The following is an 18,536-nucleotide window of genomic DNA, read 5'->3' as shown; positions in this document are numbered from 1 at the left end:
TGTCCATTTTCTACTTGAAAGGCTAATGCAAAGTTGAGTAGGTTTATATCTATCTAACTTTTTGCCTAGAAAATTATTCAAAAAGTCACCACCCTATTGTATTTTTTTTTTCTGATTCAATTTTAAACTTTTCAATTTTACTAATTGAGTCTTAAAAATTTTCACATTTTATCAAATGAGTTCGTACGGCCAATTTTGGCCCGAAATCATTGATGTGAACACCAGTCGTCCTATGTAGCATGCTTGGTGCTAATGTTGAAATCATATTTTAATATTTTTTCAAATTATTTTAATATTTTCTTCTCTCTCTCTCTCTCAAATATATTATTAAATTATCCACGTCATCATTGGTCATGCTATGTAGGATAACTAGCATTTATGTTAACGATTTTCGGCTAAAATTGGTTGAGTAGACTTAATTTGCAAAAGTGAAAAATGTTTATGATTTAATTAACAAAATTGAAAGTTAATGACTAAATTGGCAAAAAAATGTACTAAATTGAGGACTTTCTAGACAATTTTTCCACTTTTTGTCTTAGTAAACCTCCCACAATATGTTCGCGGACCTTCACTCGAACTAAGTAAGATCTAAGATAACTTGTGGGGATTTGAATCATTCACCTAATGAATAAAAGGATGAACATAAAATTTCTATGGCAAGCTTACGGCAGGGTCGCGTGAAATTTCTATGCTCGAAGAAGGTTAGGCTGGGCTTGGGCATGGCCAGTCGGGGCTCGGAGATATGGCCCGACTGGCCATGCCCAAGCCCACTTGTAACCTACAAGACATATAATTATATTAAATATTCGGCCCAGTTCACATTTAATCGGGCTTGATGGGCCAAAAGTTGCCCTACCATCTTACAAGAGAAAAGCAAATGATAATGTTTCATCCAGGATGCAGATAACTATTTTGCATAATCTGTGTATAGTAGTACAATATTGCATTGTGTTATTAAATGAGGGAAATCTATTACTTTTATCATTGAAGATTAATATATAGACCACGAATTTAAAAGTCTATTATATAAGTTGTATTTCTTATAATATAAATTGCTAATTAAAAAAAATACAATTGAAAGAAAATAATCAAATTGTTCTTTCAAACTAGCTAATTAAGATTTGGATATTTCAAAACAGCGACCCATCAAAACCCTAACTAAACCCATTGTAACACATCTATTCTAAACTTTTGTTTGCAATATTAAAAACCCCAAACTTGTATTAATATGACACATTTATTGTCAATTATGATTTCATAATATGATTTTGCGGTCAAAACAACATTATTTTTATTTTATTTAAGTCATTTGGGCATCTTATCATCATCATTTGCCTAATGTCATCCACAAATTTGTCAAACATGTGCAAGTTTGAGATTTTTATATTAAGAAAATGGTTTAGAATAAGTATGTCACAATAGACATATTTCAGTAGTTTGCATAACTTTTTCCCCAATAGTTATTCAAAAACCAATTGTGTTATAATCATATTTATACCTGGAGTTAGGGGTGTCAATGAATGGAGTTGAGTTGGGTTTCCATGCAACTTGACCTGACCCGACTCGACCTGACCAAGGTGTGTGTTCTCTTTGACCCGAATAGCATATGACCCAAATGAAAACGCAGGTCAAGTTGGGTCATTCTGGGTCAAGTTACAATTGAAATGCAGCTGAAAAATAACACTGCCCAATTGAGATACAAATAAAATTCGGTGCTTCATGCTATTACATTCTCTACAACATACTTCATCATTACAACTGCTGATTGAATTCAAAACCTTGTCACGGACAATACGAAGTCCCAATCCTCTTCATTGAAGTCATTGGCACGATAACCTGAGAAGATTATTAACTTTGACAGCAGCATCTGCAGATGATTTAAAGCATTTGACAAGTCAATATGACTCTGCTTTCGAAAGAAATCAAGCAAGAGCATTTTCTCCGTGAGTTTGATCTGGTTTTGGCACATTTGATCTGTATGTTGCACCTATTGAATAACAAGATACAACCAACTGGAACCACTCCTCCGCGTCTGCATCAATAACCAAAAGAAAGAGCTCATTCAATAGTACAGCAACGCTCACACCAGCAGGGTCCTTCAGTGTACCGCAAGGAAAATGAACATAATTGCCCAATTACTGCATGAAGCTGATTAGATAAGAGAGATGATAGAAATAAAAAGTAGTTTCGTGGGTTAGCATGATAAGAAAAGAAATGGGTTAGCCTGATAACAGGAAAAAAATAATTAATTGAAGAGAGTGGGAAAGAGGAGGGTATATTGGTAAGTGTAGTGAAAATAGCACTGCTTATAATTAAATCATATTTTTTAATTAAATTTTTATCTAACAACTTAAATATTTAAAATTATAATGGGCTAACTGATTTTCACGTTATGATATGAGTGACTGCAATGACCAAATTATAAATATGAACTGGATTTTGAATCCCGTTAAAATTACACTTGTCAAACGGGAGAATTGATCAGGTCGGATTTGGGTCGGAGAATAAAAATCAATAGAGGGACCCGTCCTGACCGGGGGAGTCTTCCAAGACATTCCCCCAGGCCGTCGGGGTTACGCTGCTATTGAATCGTCTTTATTCCTATCTCGAGAAAATCTGTGCAGAGAAACCATGTCGTCGATTGACAAGATCATCCTCAAGAGCTCGGACGGAGAGTCCTTCGAGGTGGAGGAGGCGGTGGCTCTGCAGTCCCGTACCATTGATCAGATGTTCAAGGAAAAAGACTTCCCCGACGACGGCATCCCCCTCCACAACGTCACCAGCAGGATCCTCTCCAAGGTCATCGACTACTGCAAGATGCACGTCGTTGACACCGATCGCGACTCCTCCGTCGCCGGCGACGACCTCAAGGCCTGGGATGCTGAGTTCGTCAAGGTCGACCAAGGGACTTTCTTCGACCTCATCCTGGTCAGTGGTCTTTCCCTTACCCACTCTTCGGTTGTGGAATCTCGCGTAGAGTTTGGGTTTCGTGGGAGATTTTGTGCGGTGATATTGTTTTTTTGCCTTGTCTAGGCGTTTCTCGGCTGGTGTGAGAGTTTGATGTTGATTTTGCTGATTATTGCGGTGGATGATTCTCTGTTTCATGTGCTTTTGAAGATTTCAGTACCATTTTTTAGGAACTCATCTCAGTTGCATTCTTAAGCGATAATGACTTTATGACTTGGGGTTCTTGCTTTGTGAATGCGGAGGTTTGACTATTTCTGCAGCACCATCGTAGTTTAATTCATGAACTTGCGATGTTGATTTAAAGTCTCGTCTCGTTAAGGACTGCAATACTTATCCGTGTGCTCTGTGGTGTTTCGCTTGATATGTCATAGGCGGCCAATTATCTGGACATCAAGGGCTTGCTGGATCTCACCTGCCAGACTCTGGCTGACATGGTTAAGGGGAAGACACCCGAGGAGATAAGGAAGACGTTCGGTAGCAAGAATCAATGCACGCCCGAGGAAGAGGAAGAGGTTCGAAGGGAGAACCAATGGGCCTTTGAGTGAAAAGAGGTACTTAGTCAAAGCAAACTTTTGTGCTGAGGCATTAGTCGTTTTTCCCTTGCGGAAACTGAGGTCCCCGTTTCTTACTCAAGATCAATCTTCTGTTAGGGGTAATTGGACCTTGTTCTTGAATCGTTTATGGTCTTACTGTCTGCATAACACGTGTTTATGATATGATGGCTCAGTTTCTTGGCCGTCGCAATGCATTGCGTTCTCTTATCCACCTATTTTTGCGTTGGTTATGTGTGCTTGGAGATGTTGCTAGTTTATGTCTAGTGAGCTTGAAATATGTGCCCAAGGAGTTCGATGTTTGAACTTTGAACACGGTTACTAGTAAGGAAAAGAAGTACCTTCAGTGGTCCTCACGGTATTACGCTGTTTAATAAGCTGTTGGAGTTACAGTACACTTTGGTACAATGTCGTTTCTTCTGAATATCGACTTATACCGATGGACCCAGTGATGTTCGGCTTAATGGAGCCAAGCATACCATTGTAACAATGTAAGTGCATATTATATTTAGCGATGTTGGCAAAGTTTGGAGATTTTTGATGAAAAAATGGAGGGTATTTTACTCACACTGGCATACATTTGGGGATATTGATGTGTGATGAGCAAAATTTAGAGTTTTCGATAATATTTTTTCTAAGTTTTAATGAATCTAGAAGTTTATCTCTTAGACTCAAAGACTTCCCCTCTCTCTCGAAGAGAAGGGCAGCTCGAAATGCAAGCCCCAGCACAAGTTTATGCATCTTCCATTAGTTTGCTTAAAAGCTTCACTCCAAGCCAGTTCGGTCCGACTCCTCTCCAGGAATCGAAAATCGAATTGATTATTTTCGTTTCTAAAAATTTGGAAACAGGAATCAATCGTGAGAGTTACCTAATACTGACAAGATCGGTTTCAGTCCGGTCTGGTTCCTAGTTGGACCAAGACTAATGTACACTCCTAACATGAATCATCTTCTCTTCGGGGTTGTTATTTCATAGGCTCATATCCATTTAATGGTGGAATTCCCCCTGCCTACCCCTGCCTATTTTCACGAAGTGGTGCTCCAATTCTTGGTCTTTTTCGCGCTTAAACTTCTCTTGCAGATTCATTGTCTACATCGGTATCCGCAAAAAAAGTATGGCTCGGTGCAATTTTCCTCTACTTTCATATCTGTCGCATTTTACTACTTGCTGCAGTTGAACCATGATCTTTGTATTGTCCATACAATCCATGTAATCGACCCGAACGCATCCTCTTTTGCGAATGATTTCAAAGGGTACCCGAGTAACCTTGCTTCTGACCTTATTTCTCGAATTCGAGCTTACTTGGAACTACCTTCACATTTAACATGTCTATGAAAAATCATCAAAAAGAATTGTTTTTCTTGAAACTATTAATATGTCATAAGATCACTTGTTAATAAAACTCCTCAAGAAAAAACGTGTTTTCGAGATTCAGGATATTGCGACCCACGAGTTATAAACATTATGACTCATGGTGAGGCTCATCCGTTGCCTCCCATGAATCAGGATTTTGATCATGATGATCCTCTTGTCTACTTATTGAAATCGCGCCTCAAGAGTCTTGATACAAATCTTGGTGGTGGAATAATGTCTTGCTTGCCTTTATTTTTTTTCAAAGCGAAGCAAGTGTCTCTGAGTTAGAATCCATGATCACTTGAACCCAAAATGAAATGTACACCTTAATAAATGACTCTCCCGTGGGCATTGATTAGAAAAGGAAAAGGAAGAAGTCGGCCGCTCACCACCGTGTGACATGGTGGGATCGATCACATGCATTCGACAGGAGGGAAGGATACAAACGGGGTTATAGCTCATGAGATTTTTCTTTCAAGTTTGCTCATGTCGCGGATCTGTAAGGAAATGTACTGCCTCCAAATCTAAGACCTTGATACCCTGGAGCTTTAGCACGATATTCCGAATCCCGTCGAACGAAAACCCCGAAGCATGCGAAAGAAAGAGGTCCCTTAGCGGAACGTTTGCCTCCGCGACAGACGTCAGCAACCCATCCCAGATAAACGAGCCCGAGAAATCCAGACTACGAAAACCCCCGGCGTGATGAAAGGAATCCACCAACTCCTCACAGAAAATTGCCCCCTCTTCCATGTCATTCAGGGCCAAGGAGACCAAGTGAGGCCTGTTCATCATCAACGAAGCCCTCCCAGTAATTTACCCACATTGCCCAAACTTAATTTCCCTCAGAGACGGGCAATTCAACGACAGAACCAAAAGAGACTTACAAGAGACAAACCGATTATCCGAAATGTCGATTCGCGACAGCCTCTGCAGCATCCGTAACAGGGCTGAGATACCGTCGTCCATGACCCGAGCCGAATGATCTGTTAAATTATGTCTCAAGTTTGAATCCATTATATGATACCCGATACATGCAAAACACTTATATGCTGAAATGAGGAAGAACGTCCGCAAAGCATTCAATTAAAATTAAGGAGTGCGTGATAGGAGCCGAAAAAAAAAATCCAGCCCTTGGCGTCGGAAATGAAGGCCACAAATCCGCGTGTTGACTTTTGTGGCCCTTCTCACTTTTTCAGCATGAAATTATCCTCTGAAGAGTTCATCCTCTATTTTTTTCTACGTCATTAAATGCATGCACATGGCCATGTGCATGCATGCTCGTAGAAAACAAGTTGGTCAGCATTTGTGGCCTCAGAAGCCTATCATGCAGGCACCGAAGTCTATCCCTCTCTTTGGTCATCTTTTGTGGACTTCTTTCGTCTTGTTGCGGAAAAAGAAGGAGAGAAAGCAGAAGCTCTTCTACGTGTGTCAGTACATGCTGCTCAGCTCACACGCTAACATTAAATGCATGGAGGCACATGCTTTGAAGATCGGCACCGTTCTGACAATTGTGGAGTACAAGTTTTTTCTTCCCCTTCCACCGATTAAAGGAAAAAGACGCCTGGAGCTCGTTGGCTACGCAAGAAAGAGCCAAAGAAAACGAGCTCGAGAGAGAGAGAGAGCGAAAAGAAAAGAGCTCGGCAGAGAGCTAGAGAAACGAGCTCGAGAGAGAGTGAGAGCTTGAGCTCAGAGAGGGTTTGTGCGGAGTCGAGTCCATTGAGTTGTTTTGTTAAACACCGTGGGTATCGGATATAAAGTAGGGTTGAGAAACACTTGAGTGCATGTGTATGATTGTAATCCTGTAATTCTCCGATTTATAATTGATTGATTTGCTGGCTTTTCCCGTGAATGTAGGTTCCGACATTATGACCGAACCACGTTAATTTCCGGTATCATTTTCTTTTATTGTTCCTCGTTTTATTTCGATCAATTTCTATAGCTCCCGACATAATTGCAAAAATATACGATCCGCTTCCGCTGCGACGCCGATTTCCAACATGATCCTGCCTCGGATAACTAATGTCGATTTAAGCACTCCGCGATCAAAACCAAGGCGGCATCCCCCCGCGACCCTAAAGGCATCCCAAATCTTGGGAAAACCTTTGGAGGGGTGGACCTAGTTTAATAGAGTCGGCGGCAGTGCTAATTATGTGCAGATCGATCCATGGGTGGACCGATTATATGTGAAATCAAATTATTAATCTTTTAATGTAAGATGGTGCCGGGCTTGAGCTGACCAAGAAGGGAATTGCGAGTCCAATCCTACTCATTTATGCTTCTGTCCCGATAGACCGCCCAACCTATGATCACATCTACTCAATGCATATCAGCTATCTAGTAGTAATTTTTAAGAATTCAAATCCAATTGAGTTTTTGAAAATATCTCGATGCTTGATTTATTTTAGCTTGTCCATACCAAACTGATAGGCAAAACAATAACCAACCTTTTCTAACTGAACACAAATTGGATGGTTGTTACATTCTAGTAATTCGCATGGCCATACCGATCCCTTTTATGGGCCTTACTACAATAACGCGACCAAATAATACCATGGCAAAATTGTTGAGTACTTGATAAACCGTGGGATGACTTAGATGACTCTCAGCTGTTGACTGATCATCCTCAATCGTTGGACCATTAAAGGCTGATTGTCAGGCATCTGGTCTTAGTCGATAATCACACTGCCATGGAAGGGTGGAAATGCCCCTCTTTTTTGGTTAGCTCTGTACTTTGGCGGGGGGCGCCAGGGGTCTTGGAGTTCAGGTGCAGTATTGTATCATCGAAGGTTGTTCCCTAAATAAAGCAAGGGGGCATTCATCCATGGCTTGTGTTGGTAGACAACAACCCTTGTCCTACTTAGACTTGGTCCATTTCTCACCTGGTTGGGATGGGCAAGAAATCTACTTTATCAAATATTAGAGCCTAGAAATTTGCTCGACGGTAGACATAGATAAAATCTTCGTTTTATTGTCATTGGATGATGTTTGCATTAGCATCAAGCCAAGGAAGAATTGAAGAAGTGCACAGTGAAAAAGTCAAGTACAGGACCTCCCTTGCTTGTCTAGTCATGGCAGGTGAAACTAATCTCCACTTTCTCAGCGGTACTGGACGTTACCAGCATCTGAACAATGAGTCACTAGATCTTCTTACCTCCATCTCCTGTCGACACATTACATGTGACGAGTTGCAAGTTTTAGTTTCAGTCTCAATTTAGTGTACATTCACATCAAGCAGTGAAGATACCATCCCACCAAGTTCGAGATCAATAGATCCACTCATCCGTAATGCAACCACATGAATAGATTTTTTAGTCTACTTGACATCTGAAAACACGAACAAAAAGGAACCCTTTGATTTGATTCGAACATCATCCTGATAAGATATCAGAATATTCCCAGCAAGAGAGAAGCTCAAAACCCATTTTCAAACATGTGCACTAGAAGTCATCCATGGAAAAATCTCTGATACAGGACCCAAGCTACAAACAAAACCACCCCCCCGACAAGAACTCCTGAGAGGCAGACTCAATGTCTCCTTCCCTTCACCCATCTTCTCCGGCAACAGAGTTTTGTGAATGTTGGGCAACACTCCTCCATTAGCAATGGTCACAGAACCCAGGAACTCGCTCAATTCCTCATAGTTCCTCAATGCAAGCTGGAAATGACTCGGGACAATCCTGTTTTCTAGTTGTCCCTCGCAGCAATTTCCAGCAAGTTCCAACTCCTAGAACCCCAAAACAAGCTCCATTAGACTAACGCATGAAACCAAATTCAACAGACAAGTTCAAGGGCTTGAAAGAGCGTCAAAAACAAAATCAAAATAATGCACAAAATCCAGACAACAGTACGACAAGGAGGATAATTTCTTTCTTTTTTTCTGTATGCTGGGTGGGGTGATGATTCAGATAAAGAAAATGGATTTGGCCCATTGGGAAAACTTGCCAAACACCCCAAATTTTCCTCAAGGGGCTTTGTGGGCCTAAAGCTTCTTGCGAATGCTGAACCAAAAAAGCTCCTAAGGCAAGTCACTTCCTAAGTCCAGCCAAGGTGTTGCAATTATATTTTCAGGTCTTACTTTTCCTGATTCTTCTGCAGCAAAATCTCGATTCATAAACAAGAAGTGCTCTTTAAAAGTAGAAGCGAAGCAGCAATGAGAAATGAAAACACCACAAACCGAACAGGATTTAGAAACAAGCAGCACACACAATAGTAATACAAAATCCACAGTCACGCAGCATTTTTATTTCTACATTGGTACAACCATTCTGAAGCACGAGGGAGATCTCATTCAGTGTTCACCTGTGAAGCCTTCATATCCTTTGCCTGCAAGAAAGTACGGGTTTTCCAGGGGCTGGCCCTCCATAGTGTAAAATATACTTCTAGTATGTGATCAAAAATTTGATAATCATCCTTCTCGTGGTCCACTCATACCTTCTCATAAAATTCATGAGACATGTCAAAAAACCACAAACTTTTGAATCGTAGGAATGTGTTCGATGATGGTAACCTTTCTAACCATTCATGGCGGCTGATGGTTAGGTCTTTAAGACACAGCATTGTTCCCTTCTCCAAATTCATTGATCTGAGCTCCTCTAATTCCTCAAGTAGTAAGATCTTGAGCTTTGGAAACTGCCCTTTCTTGAAGTCCAATTGTTATCCATCATAAGCCAGAGGTAGTTCCAGCTCTACTAGCTTTGGCAATTTTCCAAGGGTTGCAAGGAGATCTTCCTCCAGGTGACTCCATCTTAATAGGATCTTTGTCAAACATTTACAGGACGATATCCAATGTGGCAACTTCTCCAACTAGCCACGTAAGTAGAGATGTTTAAGATACTTGGGAGGCAAGGATAAGCCATGGAGATCAAGTATCTCATCCTTGTAAAGTGCATGTACATTGAGAGACTTTAGCTCCTTTAAATTCTCAAGGGAAGTGCACCACAACTCACCTTGTTCCTTAATCAACTTGGTGATTCCCATCCATCTTAATTTTGTTAGATTCCCAGGATCTTTCAATAGGCTGTTTTCTTGCACGAAACAAAGCTTTTCTAGGCACTTGGGTCCTCTGACTCTCTGCACAATGCCTTGAAGCCAATTAGCTCGTAACTCTCCATCAAGGGGCTCTTTCTTGTGATGATAAATCGGGATGTGACGAATTCTTTCCAGTCCTTCAACCTCCTTAGGTAATTCAATGACCAAGCTTTGTTTAAGATCTAAAAATTCTAGATGTGTAAGCCTTTCAATGGAGGCTGGGATTTCTTTGATTGAGGTATCCCTTAAGCTCAAGTACCTGAGAAGGATTAGCTCGAACAATGCACCTGTCACGTGCAACACCTTGAGAAGCTTAAAATTGAATGGAAATAATGGATTCTCGGAAGTCCCCATTGTTAAAGCATTGGATGAGGAGAGATTAAACACGAATAGAGAATGAAGTTGAGAGAGTTTCTCTTCATTCAAATCTGACTGTTCCTCCTTGGACGGATAGGTGTCTTTTAGGCCAGTTGGTGCTGCCCACACTACTAGTTATCCTTAATAGGTCCAAATGATCAGAAAAGGAAGCAGAAATCTCTCGCAAATGGTCATCCACTTGGAATGTGGAGAGCTCTCAATCACTTCTTAATTCCGCGGGATGGATGCACTTTCTATCAAGAATGTCATTAAAAAGACGGCGACTACTTTTAGATCGGTTAGAAATCCTTCTGCTGCCCATAGATGAGAAACTCTGTTGCAACTGATCTCGCTATTCTCGAGGAAAATGCTCATGTACAAAAGGCAAAATGGATGGTCGTCATTGGAAAGGACCTCCAGTAGGTTATCTGAGGACCCTCCGCTTACCAATATATGCCGTCGTTCCAGAGTTGTCCTTAAGAAGCAACCTGATCAGCTTCTCCTTATGACCGTACAATCCGAGCAGATCACCTCCTTGGGTCAGACCTGAATCCCTTGGAGGACTTTCGATGACAGAACTTCCCTCCCCTGTTTCGCAGTGCCTTTTGGTGGCAGATCCTTCTTCCTCCGATGTTTTATCATCAATACTGGGAGTAGATACTCCTTCTCGTCTCTTAAGGGCATCTGGGCGTTTGCGAAGTGTTTCGGAAAAGGCGTCCCGCCGAGACCTGAATGGATCTTGGCTGAAGTTGCCCAACTGCCCAAGTAGTTCAGACGTCCGTTGTTAACGCGTATAATCTATCTTCGTATCTTCTAACGCAGCCAAATATCGATCGAAATATCGTAGAGCATATCCTTCCAGTTGTCAGGGAGAACGCCACGTACCAGTGAAGGTCCGCCTTGAGCCGAGGAGCCCTTGAATTTGCTGAGCAGATCCTTCTCCTTCTTTCTCATGGGATTTGCCCTCGCGTCGAAAGACCACTCTCTCTTCCCCTTCTCTGGTGTCCGCCATCTTCCCTTGCCATCACACCAATCCAGGGATCTAGAACTCAGCTGTTGCAAGGATTGTTCGATCAGAAATAAGAGCGTGGAGGATCAATTACGGAGAAGTCCTCTGCCATCAAAATTCAAATCAAGGTCTTCAAGGCATATCCGAAGTCACAATGCAGAGGGTGGACTATATTAGGGTAGATAATCTTCACTCTAGTCACCCTTCTCGCCCATTTTATATTTTAAAAGGAGAAATTACTAAGTAATAGTTTTTAGTCTACTCCTAATGGGGAGGATTTCCTGACCAACTTTCTTTGATCTTTTCCCGCCTAGATCACCAGAATTTCATATTGAGAATAGATGGCAAAGACAGGAAATATAGCGTTCCATCCCTTTGAAAACCTTTCAATAATGTTACTTAACAAATCTCATATATATGACAGAATATAAGAGAAAGGAAATCTTAGAATGGAATGGGTCGGTTATAAATGTTGCATTAAGAGATTCATTTTCTTTTTCACAAATAGGATAGTTAGAAAATTAAACAAATAATCGCTACTTTTTTTCTTTTTTTTTAAGTATAAGAAATGGATCATCAGTATGCTTGTGAGTCTCGTCCATTGGCGTTCATGCTTTCTGCTCAATGCTGTTACTTCAGTTGCAATTGTTGCACAGGTGGGAAGTGGCGACTCGAGAAATAGAGAAAAGAAGATGAGCAGTAACAAGGAGAGAGAGAGAGAGAGAGAGAGATGGAGAAAAATGAAATAAAAAAAATAAGGATGCGGTTGATAATATTTCTATTTTTGAAAATAATTTCTTTTGAGAAATAATTCTTTTTCTATTTTTATTACCTGAAACAGTTTCTAATAAAATAACATATTTAGTAATTGTACAAAATTTAAATTCCCGTAATAAGAAAAAAATATAAATATGTTTGGTACAGCTCATAAGTTTTTTTTATAACATAAAATTTCTTTTAATTTTTTTAATAATTATATATATATATATATATATATATCTTTTTTATTATTATTCTCTCTTCTTCTTCCTCCTCTAGCCGGTCGTTGGGCGGCGGCAACAAATGGCAGTGATAGATAGCTAGGGCGGATGGTGGGTAGTGGATGACGGTGAGCGACGAGATTCGCAACATGTGGGGGTAGCAGATAGCTGGGGTGGTGAGGAAGAAGAAGAAAAGAAAAAAAAGAAATAAAAGGAAAGAAATTGACTCATTTCTATAAATTATTATAGGAACAAAAAGTTACTTTTTTTCTATTTCTCGTTTCTGTTCTAGATCCATTCCCCTGTCACTTTTATATTCCGGTGAATATAAAAAATTAATTGACATCATCGGACGAATTTCTGCTCTTTTTATATTCTAAAGAACAAAAGAACATATAAACAAGAATGTTACCATGCAGTGCTTAAACAAAATGGGGTCATCTCGTGAAAAGTGGCCCAAATTAGATCGCTAATTGTGACTCGTAAGATAAACTGACGATGAGTGGATTACCATGTCAGAAATTGCAAGCAAGATTTGGGCAAAAGGACTTGATTGAATTTGACTTAAAGATTGAGAACGGCATTGGTTTAATTGAAAAGTTTAGAATTAAATTTTTCATACAATAAGCTTAGAACTGAATTTGCAAATTACCACCGGCCACGATGGCTCCGCTGGATAAGGCCCTGCTGATCCTCAGCCTAGAAGTGAAGGGTTCAAAACCCAGGGGAGGCGCTAGGTGTATTAAGTGTGACTCAGGGATGATGGGTCCTCCTGCTTAAGTGTCACCTGGGGGTTTACGGGCGCGGCTGTCGGCTACAAGCCGGTTCCTCCAGCACCAAAAAAAATAAAAAAACTGAATTTGCAAACTTATTAACTATCTTCAACCTAGGTCAACATAAAATAAATGTCCCAAAAGATTTGTTATGACCAGTGAGCAACAAATTAAAACTCATTTAAGGTCTTTAAAATTCATTAGAGATATAATCTAGCTGACTCTAATAACTGTTCTCGTGACTGATGTTGAAAAGGCAAACTTAAACATTTCCAAGATGCAAATATTAATTTGCACTTCACAATTGCAAGAAATTTTGCATGGTCAATGAAGTGTTGGCTGCATTCCGGGTAAAACAACTGAAATGTCGAGAATTGTTGAATGGGCTAACCAAAAATACGACTGATTACAACATCCAGAAACAAAAGCTGTTTTCCTACTTAATTCTATTTTTTAGAATGAAATTTTGTTATAGTTGTGTTGCTTTTACGATTCATTAATTAATTTGATTAATATTCAATTTCTATATCAATACCTACTACAAAATTTTATAAGGCCATTGTTGATTCTTAACCTTAGGTAGAATCTCACCATCCTATGGTTCTATCTATGTTATATTTTTGGATGATATTACAACGACCGAGACTTACCCAATAATAAAAGATCAAGACAAATAATTAATGACTAGTCAGGCGGACTTATTAGTTTGTATTTTTCGTGCAAAGTTCCTCATGCCCCTGTCCTCATTTCGTCGAGAAAGTGAAGGACTCGACCACATGTTAAATGGATTGTTTTTTTTTTTTTCATGCAATATACTTTTTGACAAAACGTTTTTGAATTTTCCGACATTTAGTTCGCTTAGAAAAATAAGTCATCGTCAACAAAAACCTAAGCTTAAATTCAAGAAAATGATTTCCTCTTAAAAATCAAAAATCATTTCCAAAATATAACTAGATATTAATGCTTAAACCTACAATTCTACACTTGGAAATGGAAACCTAATGTTGGTTCATAGGCCTCAACATCTAAGACCAGCTATCTAGCACTCAAGCCGGGGACCATTAAGGTGGGGCCCATGACCTTGATGCCCATCACCAATCCCCAATGCCTATGCTTGAGTCCATTGAGGATCAACATGGGACCTCGGTGAATGTGCCCAAGGCTCTAGTGCCTAGGCTCAAGTCATTAAGGCTAAGCCCAAAGGCTAAGCACGAGATCCTAGTACCCAAACTTGCATACCAAACACCCAAGCCGAGGTCCACAAATGTCATGCCTAGGTTCTTGTTGCTCGGGCTCAAGTCCCTAGTGCTCGAGCCAAGGTCTATCGAGACCAAGGCTCAAGACCTTAGTGTCCATGCTCGAGTCCATTGAAGCTGGGCCTAGGACCCCGATGCTTATGTTCTCATCCATTGAGGCTCGGGTTGGTACCTTGGCACTCGCACCCCAGTCCATCAAGGGTGGGCCTAACACCTAGGTGCTAGTGCCCCAACCCTTGGTGCCCGGGTCGAGGTTGATCAAGGCCAGACCCAAGACTATGGTGCCCGTACTTAGATCTCCAGTCCCTTATGCTCACGTTACTAACACCCAAATAGTGTATTTCTATTTGGAAAAATCAAATCGGATTTTCCATATCAAACTTTGGAATATATTTTTCAGTTCATTATCAGGTTTTAGCTAAACATTGAAAAATATTGTTGTGTTCTTGAACATGGACTTCTTGAAAAATATTTTTGAAAATTTGTTGTATTTTCTGCAAAACAAATTGAGCTTCAGTCTATACAAGTGTAAAGTAAAGACTCGAGAAAAAGAGAAAAGAGATCAGGTGTAACATCAAAAAAATAAAAACAAAAACAAAAAGGAAAGGAAAGAAAAGAAAAGAAAAACAAATGAGAAAATTTAGTAATTTAAACAAAACAGGGTCGTCTTTTGAAAAGTTATCCAGATTAGATAACTAATCATGACCCATAGGATGATAGCGATGAGTAAATCACCACATCAGAAATTTTAAACATGATATCGGTGGGAGGACATAATTGAATTTTCATTCAAATGTTGAAAACGACATTGGTTCAATTAAAAAGGGGAAAGTTGTCTAAAAAGTTTTAAATATATTACACTTTTATCAATTTAATCTTAAACTTTTGAATTTCATCAATTGAGTCATATATCTTTTTATGTTCTACTAATTAAGTCAATCAATTTTAGCCAAAAATTGCTAATGTGAACCCGACCGTCTTACGTAACACCACTAGCATTAACATGAACAATTTTTAATAATATATAATATTTTTCGCATTTTTGTTATTTTTTAATTTCTTGAGGGTTATAGGAGGTCTAACTCAAATCCTACATGGAAATGCATATGCATGTTAGGAATTAAATCACTAAGGATCCTTTCCTTTAGATCTCTGTATAGCATGTTAAATATGCATATTTATATTTCCTTTAATGATTTAGTCTATCTTAGAAAATTTGTATGGACGGTGCCCTGTCCTTAAGGATTATAATAGGTCTTAATCAATTCTTACATGGAAATGCATATGCATGTTAGGAATTAAATCACTAAGGATCCTTTCCTTTAGAAGCTGATTTGAGCAAAATAATTTATTTAGAGTGCGTCTCGCTATAGCACGTTAAATCTGCATATTTATATTTCCTTTAATGAATTAGTCTATTTTAGAGAATTTGCATGGACGGTGCTCTGTTCTTGACCGTAATAATTGGTCTTATGCATTCAATTCTTACATGGAAATGCATGTGCATTTTCGGAAATAAAAAAGACTAATGATCCTTTCCTTCAAAAGAAAAAAACTACCATTGTTCGCTTCTGGAGGGTCATGAGACCAACGCCATTTCTTCATTTTGCTTCTCCTATACATAAATGTGCTCCAAGTTCAACTATCTAACACAGAAAATAGAAGCAAAAAGCTTCTCTCTTTCTTTTGCAACTTCGAGATGAAAGACCAGAAATGCAGATTGTCTGCGACCACCTTGACGATTTTCATTCTTGGTCTCATTTGCATTCTAAGCATCTTCCCTGCTAATACTGCCATTGCAGTAGCTGATTCGGGTGGCTCGTTGTCAACTTATATAATCCAAGTACGAAAGCCAACGGACAAACATTTTGCTACTTCAGAGGATTTGGATGCTTTATACCGGTCATTTTTACCTACCACGGCAACCAGCTCTAACCAAGAGCAAAGAATGGTTCATTCATACCGACATGTGGTATCCGGGTTCGCGGCCAAATTGACCGCCGAGGAAGCTAAAGACATTCGGAACAGGGACGGTGTTTTGTACGTGCGTCCGGAGAGGGTGCTCTCTCTACACACAACTCGCACCCCCGAGTTCTTGGGATTGCGCCAAGAAGTTGGGCTCTGGAAGGACTCCAACTTCGGCAAGGGCGTGATCATCGGAGTACTGGACTCAGGGATATCTCCCCAGCACTCTTCCTTCAGCGGCGAGGGGTTGCCACCGCCCCCGGCCAAATGGAAGGGCAAGTGCATCTTCAACGACACATCCTGCAACAACAAGCTCATCGGTGCGAGGTCCTTCGCTTACGGGGGATCTATCCGCCAACTGATGATGTGGGCCATGGCACACACACTGCCAGCACAGCTGCGGGTGCTTTTGTGAAGAATGCCAGCGCACTCGGTAATGCCAAAGGCACGGCCGCAGGTATAGCGCCTCTTGCGCATTTGGCAATCTACCAGGTTTGTGGTATTAGTGGGTGCCTTGAGGCCGACATATTAGCTGGGTTGGATGCGGCCATCGAGGACGGTGTCGATGTAATTTCCCTCTCTGTCGGAGGAGATTCCTATCCGTTCTTCCAGGATGGGATTGCAAAAGCTTCATTTGCCGCCATCCAAAAGGGCATCTTCGTGAGCAGCTCCGCGGGGAATATGGGGCCATACAACTACTCGTTGTCAAACGAGGCACCGTGGCTTCTCAACGTGGGAGCCAGCACCATAGACCGCAGGATAAAGGCCACGGCGCGGCTGGGGAACGGGAAGGAGTTCGATGGGGAGACCGTGTACCAACCGCAAGACTTCGATTCAACGCTACTTCCCCTGGTTGATCCAGCACGAAAAGGAGAAAACTCCTCGGCCTTTTGCTTTCCCGGATCACTAAAAGACCGCTCGGACCTCAAAGGAAAAGTGGTCGTGTGCTCCGTAGGCAGCGGTGTTGCGCGAGTCGACAAAGGTCAAGAGGTCAAGGATGCAGGTGGTGCGGCCATGATCCTCGTGAACAGTCCTCTGGAGGGAGCCACCACCCTTGCCGATAAGCATGTCCTACCCGCTGTCCATGTGGGATATGACGCGGGGAGAGAGATCAAGAGCTACCTAAGCACCACCTCAGCGCCAAAGGCCACGATCCTATTCAAAGGCACTGACATCGGGAGATCGGTCGCCCCGGTTGTAGCATCCTTCTCTTCCCGTGGCCCCAACTACCAAAGCCAGGGCATCCTCAAACCGGACATCATCGGCCCGGGGGTGAACATTCTCGCCGCCTGGCCAGTTAGTTTAGACAATTCTACGGACGATAAGCACTCATTCAACGTGATCTCCGGGACCTCCATGTCCTGCCCCCACCTCAGTGGTGTGGCGGCACTGCTCAAGAGCGCACACCCCGACTGGTCGCCAGCGGCCATCAAGTCCGCCCTCATTACCACTGCCTCCACCTCCGACACGAAGGGCCAACCCATCTTGGACCAGTCGCTCAATCCAGCAAACATATTCACCACTGGCGCCGGACATGTCAACCCATCAAAGGCTGTTGACCCGGGTCTCATTTACGACATCGAACCGCAAGATTACATTCCTTACCTTTGTGGGCTCAACTACACCGACTCCGAAATCGAGCTCATAGTTAAAGAAAAAGTCACATGCTCGAGCACTGGGAGAATACCCGATTACCAGCTCAACTATCCATCGATCAGCTTGAGTTTTGAGAGTTCGGTGACGAAGTTTAACGTGACGAGGAGGGTGAGGAACGTCGGACCTGCTAACTCGTCTTACAAGGTGGTTACCGACCCCATCACGGGTCTCAACTCAATTGGCGTGTACCCGAGTAATCTAGAGTTCACGAAGGTGAACGAGACAGCGAGTTTCAGCGTTGACTTCACAAGGAATAAGACGGCGACCCCGCCCCTTGCTCAAGGCGCGATCACGTGGGTATCTGCTAAGCATTCAGTTCGAATCCCTGTCGCCGTTGTCTTTTAGTTATCGCAAGGAGTGTGTGTAATTTCTATATTCAAAAGGGCGGACTGAACTGGCCGGATCATTGAACCAAGAGGGCATTGACGTAGAGTCGATGAATTTCAAACACAACAACCTAGTTAAAAGAATTTTATGTATAAGATTCGTTGTGTACGTATCGTAAATGGATAAAATCGTCTACACATGAATAGTAGATGTGTTATATTTAATTCATTTCTCCATATTTATACATGAGAGCTCTTTTGATAAAGTCTTGTTGTACAATAAGTAGTTCAAGTTCATGTTTGAGTTCCAACGT

At 41.2% G+C, this 18,536-nt stretch overlaps 2 protein-coding genes across 2 annotated transcripts; both read left to right on the top strand.

Annotated features, from left to right (window-relative positions):
- The first annotated feature begins 2,475 nt into the window (after window positions 1–2,475).
- On the top strand, window positions 2,476–3,895 carry LOC104444261 (SKP1-like protein 1B). The gene is made up of 2 exons (XM_010057908.3): window positions 2,476–2,928; window positions 3,339–3,895. Exons 1-2 carry the CDS (start codon window positions 2,632–2,634, stop codon window positions 3,510–3,512), a joined length of 471 nt encoding a protein of 156 aa, XP_010056210.2. The 5' UTR covers window positions 2,476–2,631; the 3' UTR covers window positions 3,513–3,895.
- A 12,328-nt stretch (window positions 3,896–16,223) lies between these two features.
- LOC108959489 (subtilisin-like protease 4) lies at window positions 16,224–18,241 on the top strand. Its single transcript, XM_018873195.2, is given in 2 exon segments — window positions 16,224–16,605; window positions 16,608–18,241. Coding segments are annotated over 2 exon segments (2,016 nt in total).
- Window positions 18,242–18,536: the final 295 nt, after the last annotated feature.

This window comes from Eucalyptus grandis, chromosome 5, assembly GCF_016545825.1.
Source record: "Eucalyptus grandis isolate ANBG69807.140 chromosome 5, ASM1654582v1, whole genome shotgun sequence".
NCBI classification, from domain to species: Eukaryota; Viridiplantae; Streptophyta; class Magnoliopsida; order Myrtales; family Myrtaceae; genus Eucalyptus; species Eucalyptus grandis.
The sequence above is the reverse complement of the archived record's forward strand: the minus strand, read 5'-3'. Positions and strand labels throughout refer to the sequence as shown.

Excerpts from the sequence above, each read along its gene's own strand:
- LOC104444261 (XM_010057908.3), top strand. The coding sequence starts at position 2,632 with ATGTCGTCGATTGACAAGATCATCCTCAAGAGCTCGGACGGAGAGTCC. Across the intron at positions 2,929-3,338 it reads CTTTCTTCGACCTCATCCTG|GCGGCCAATTATCTGGACAT; the intron begins GTCAGTGGTCTT and ends GATATGTCATAG.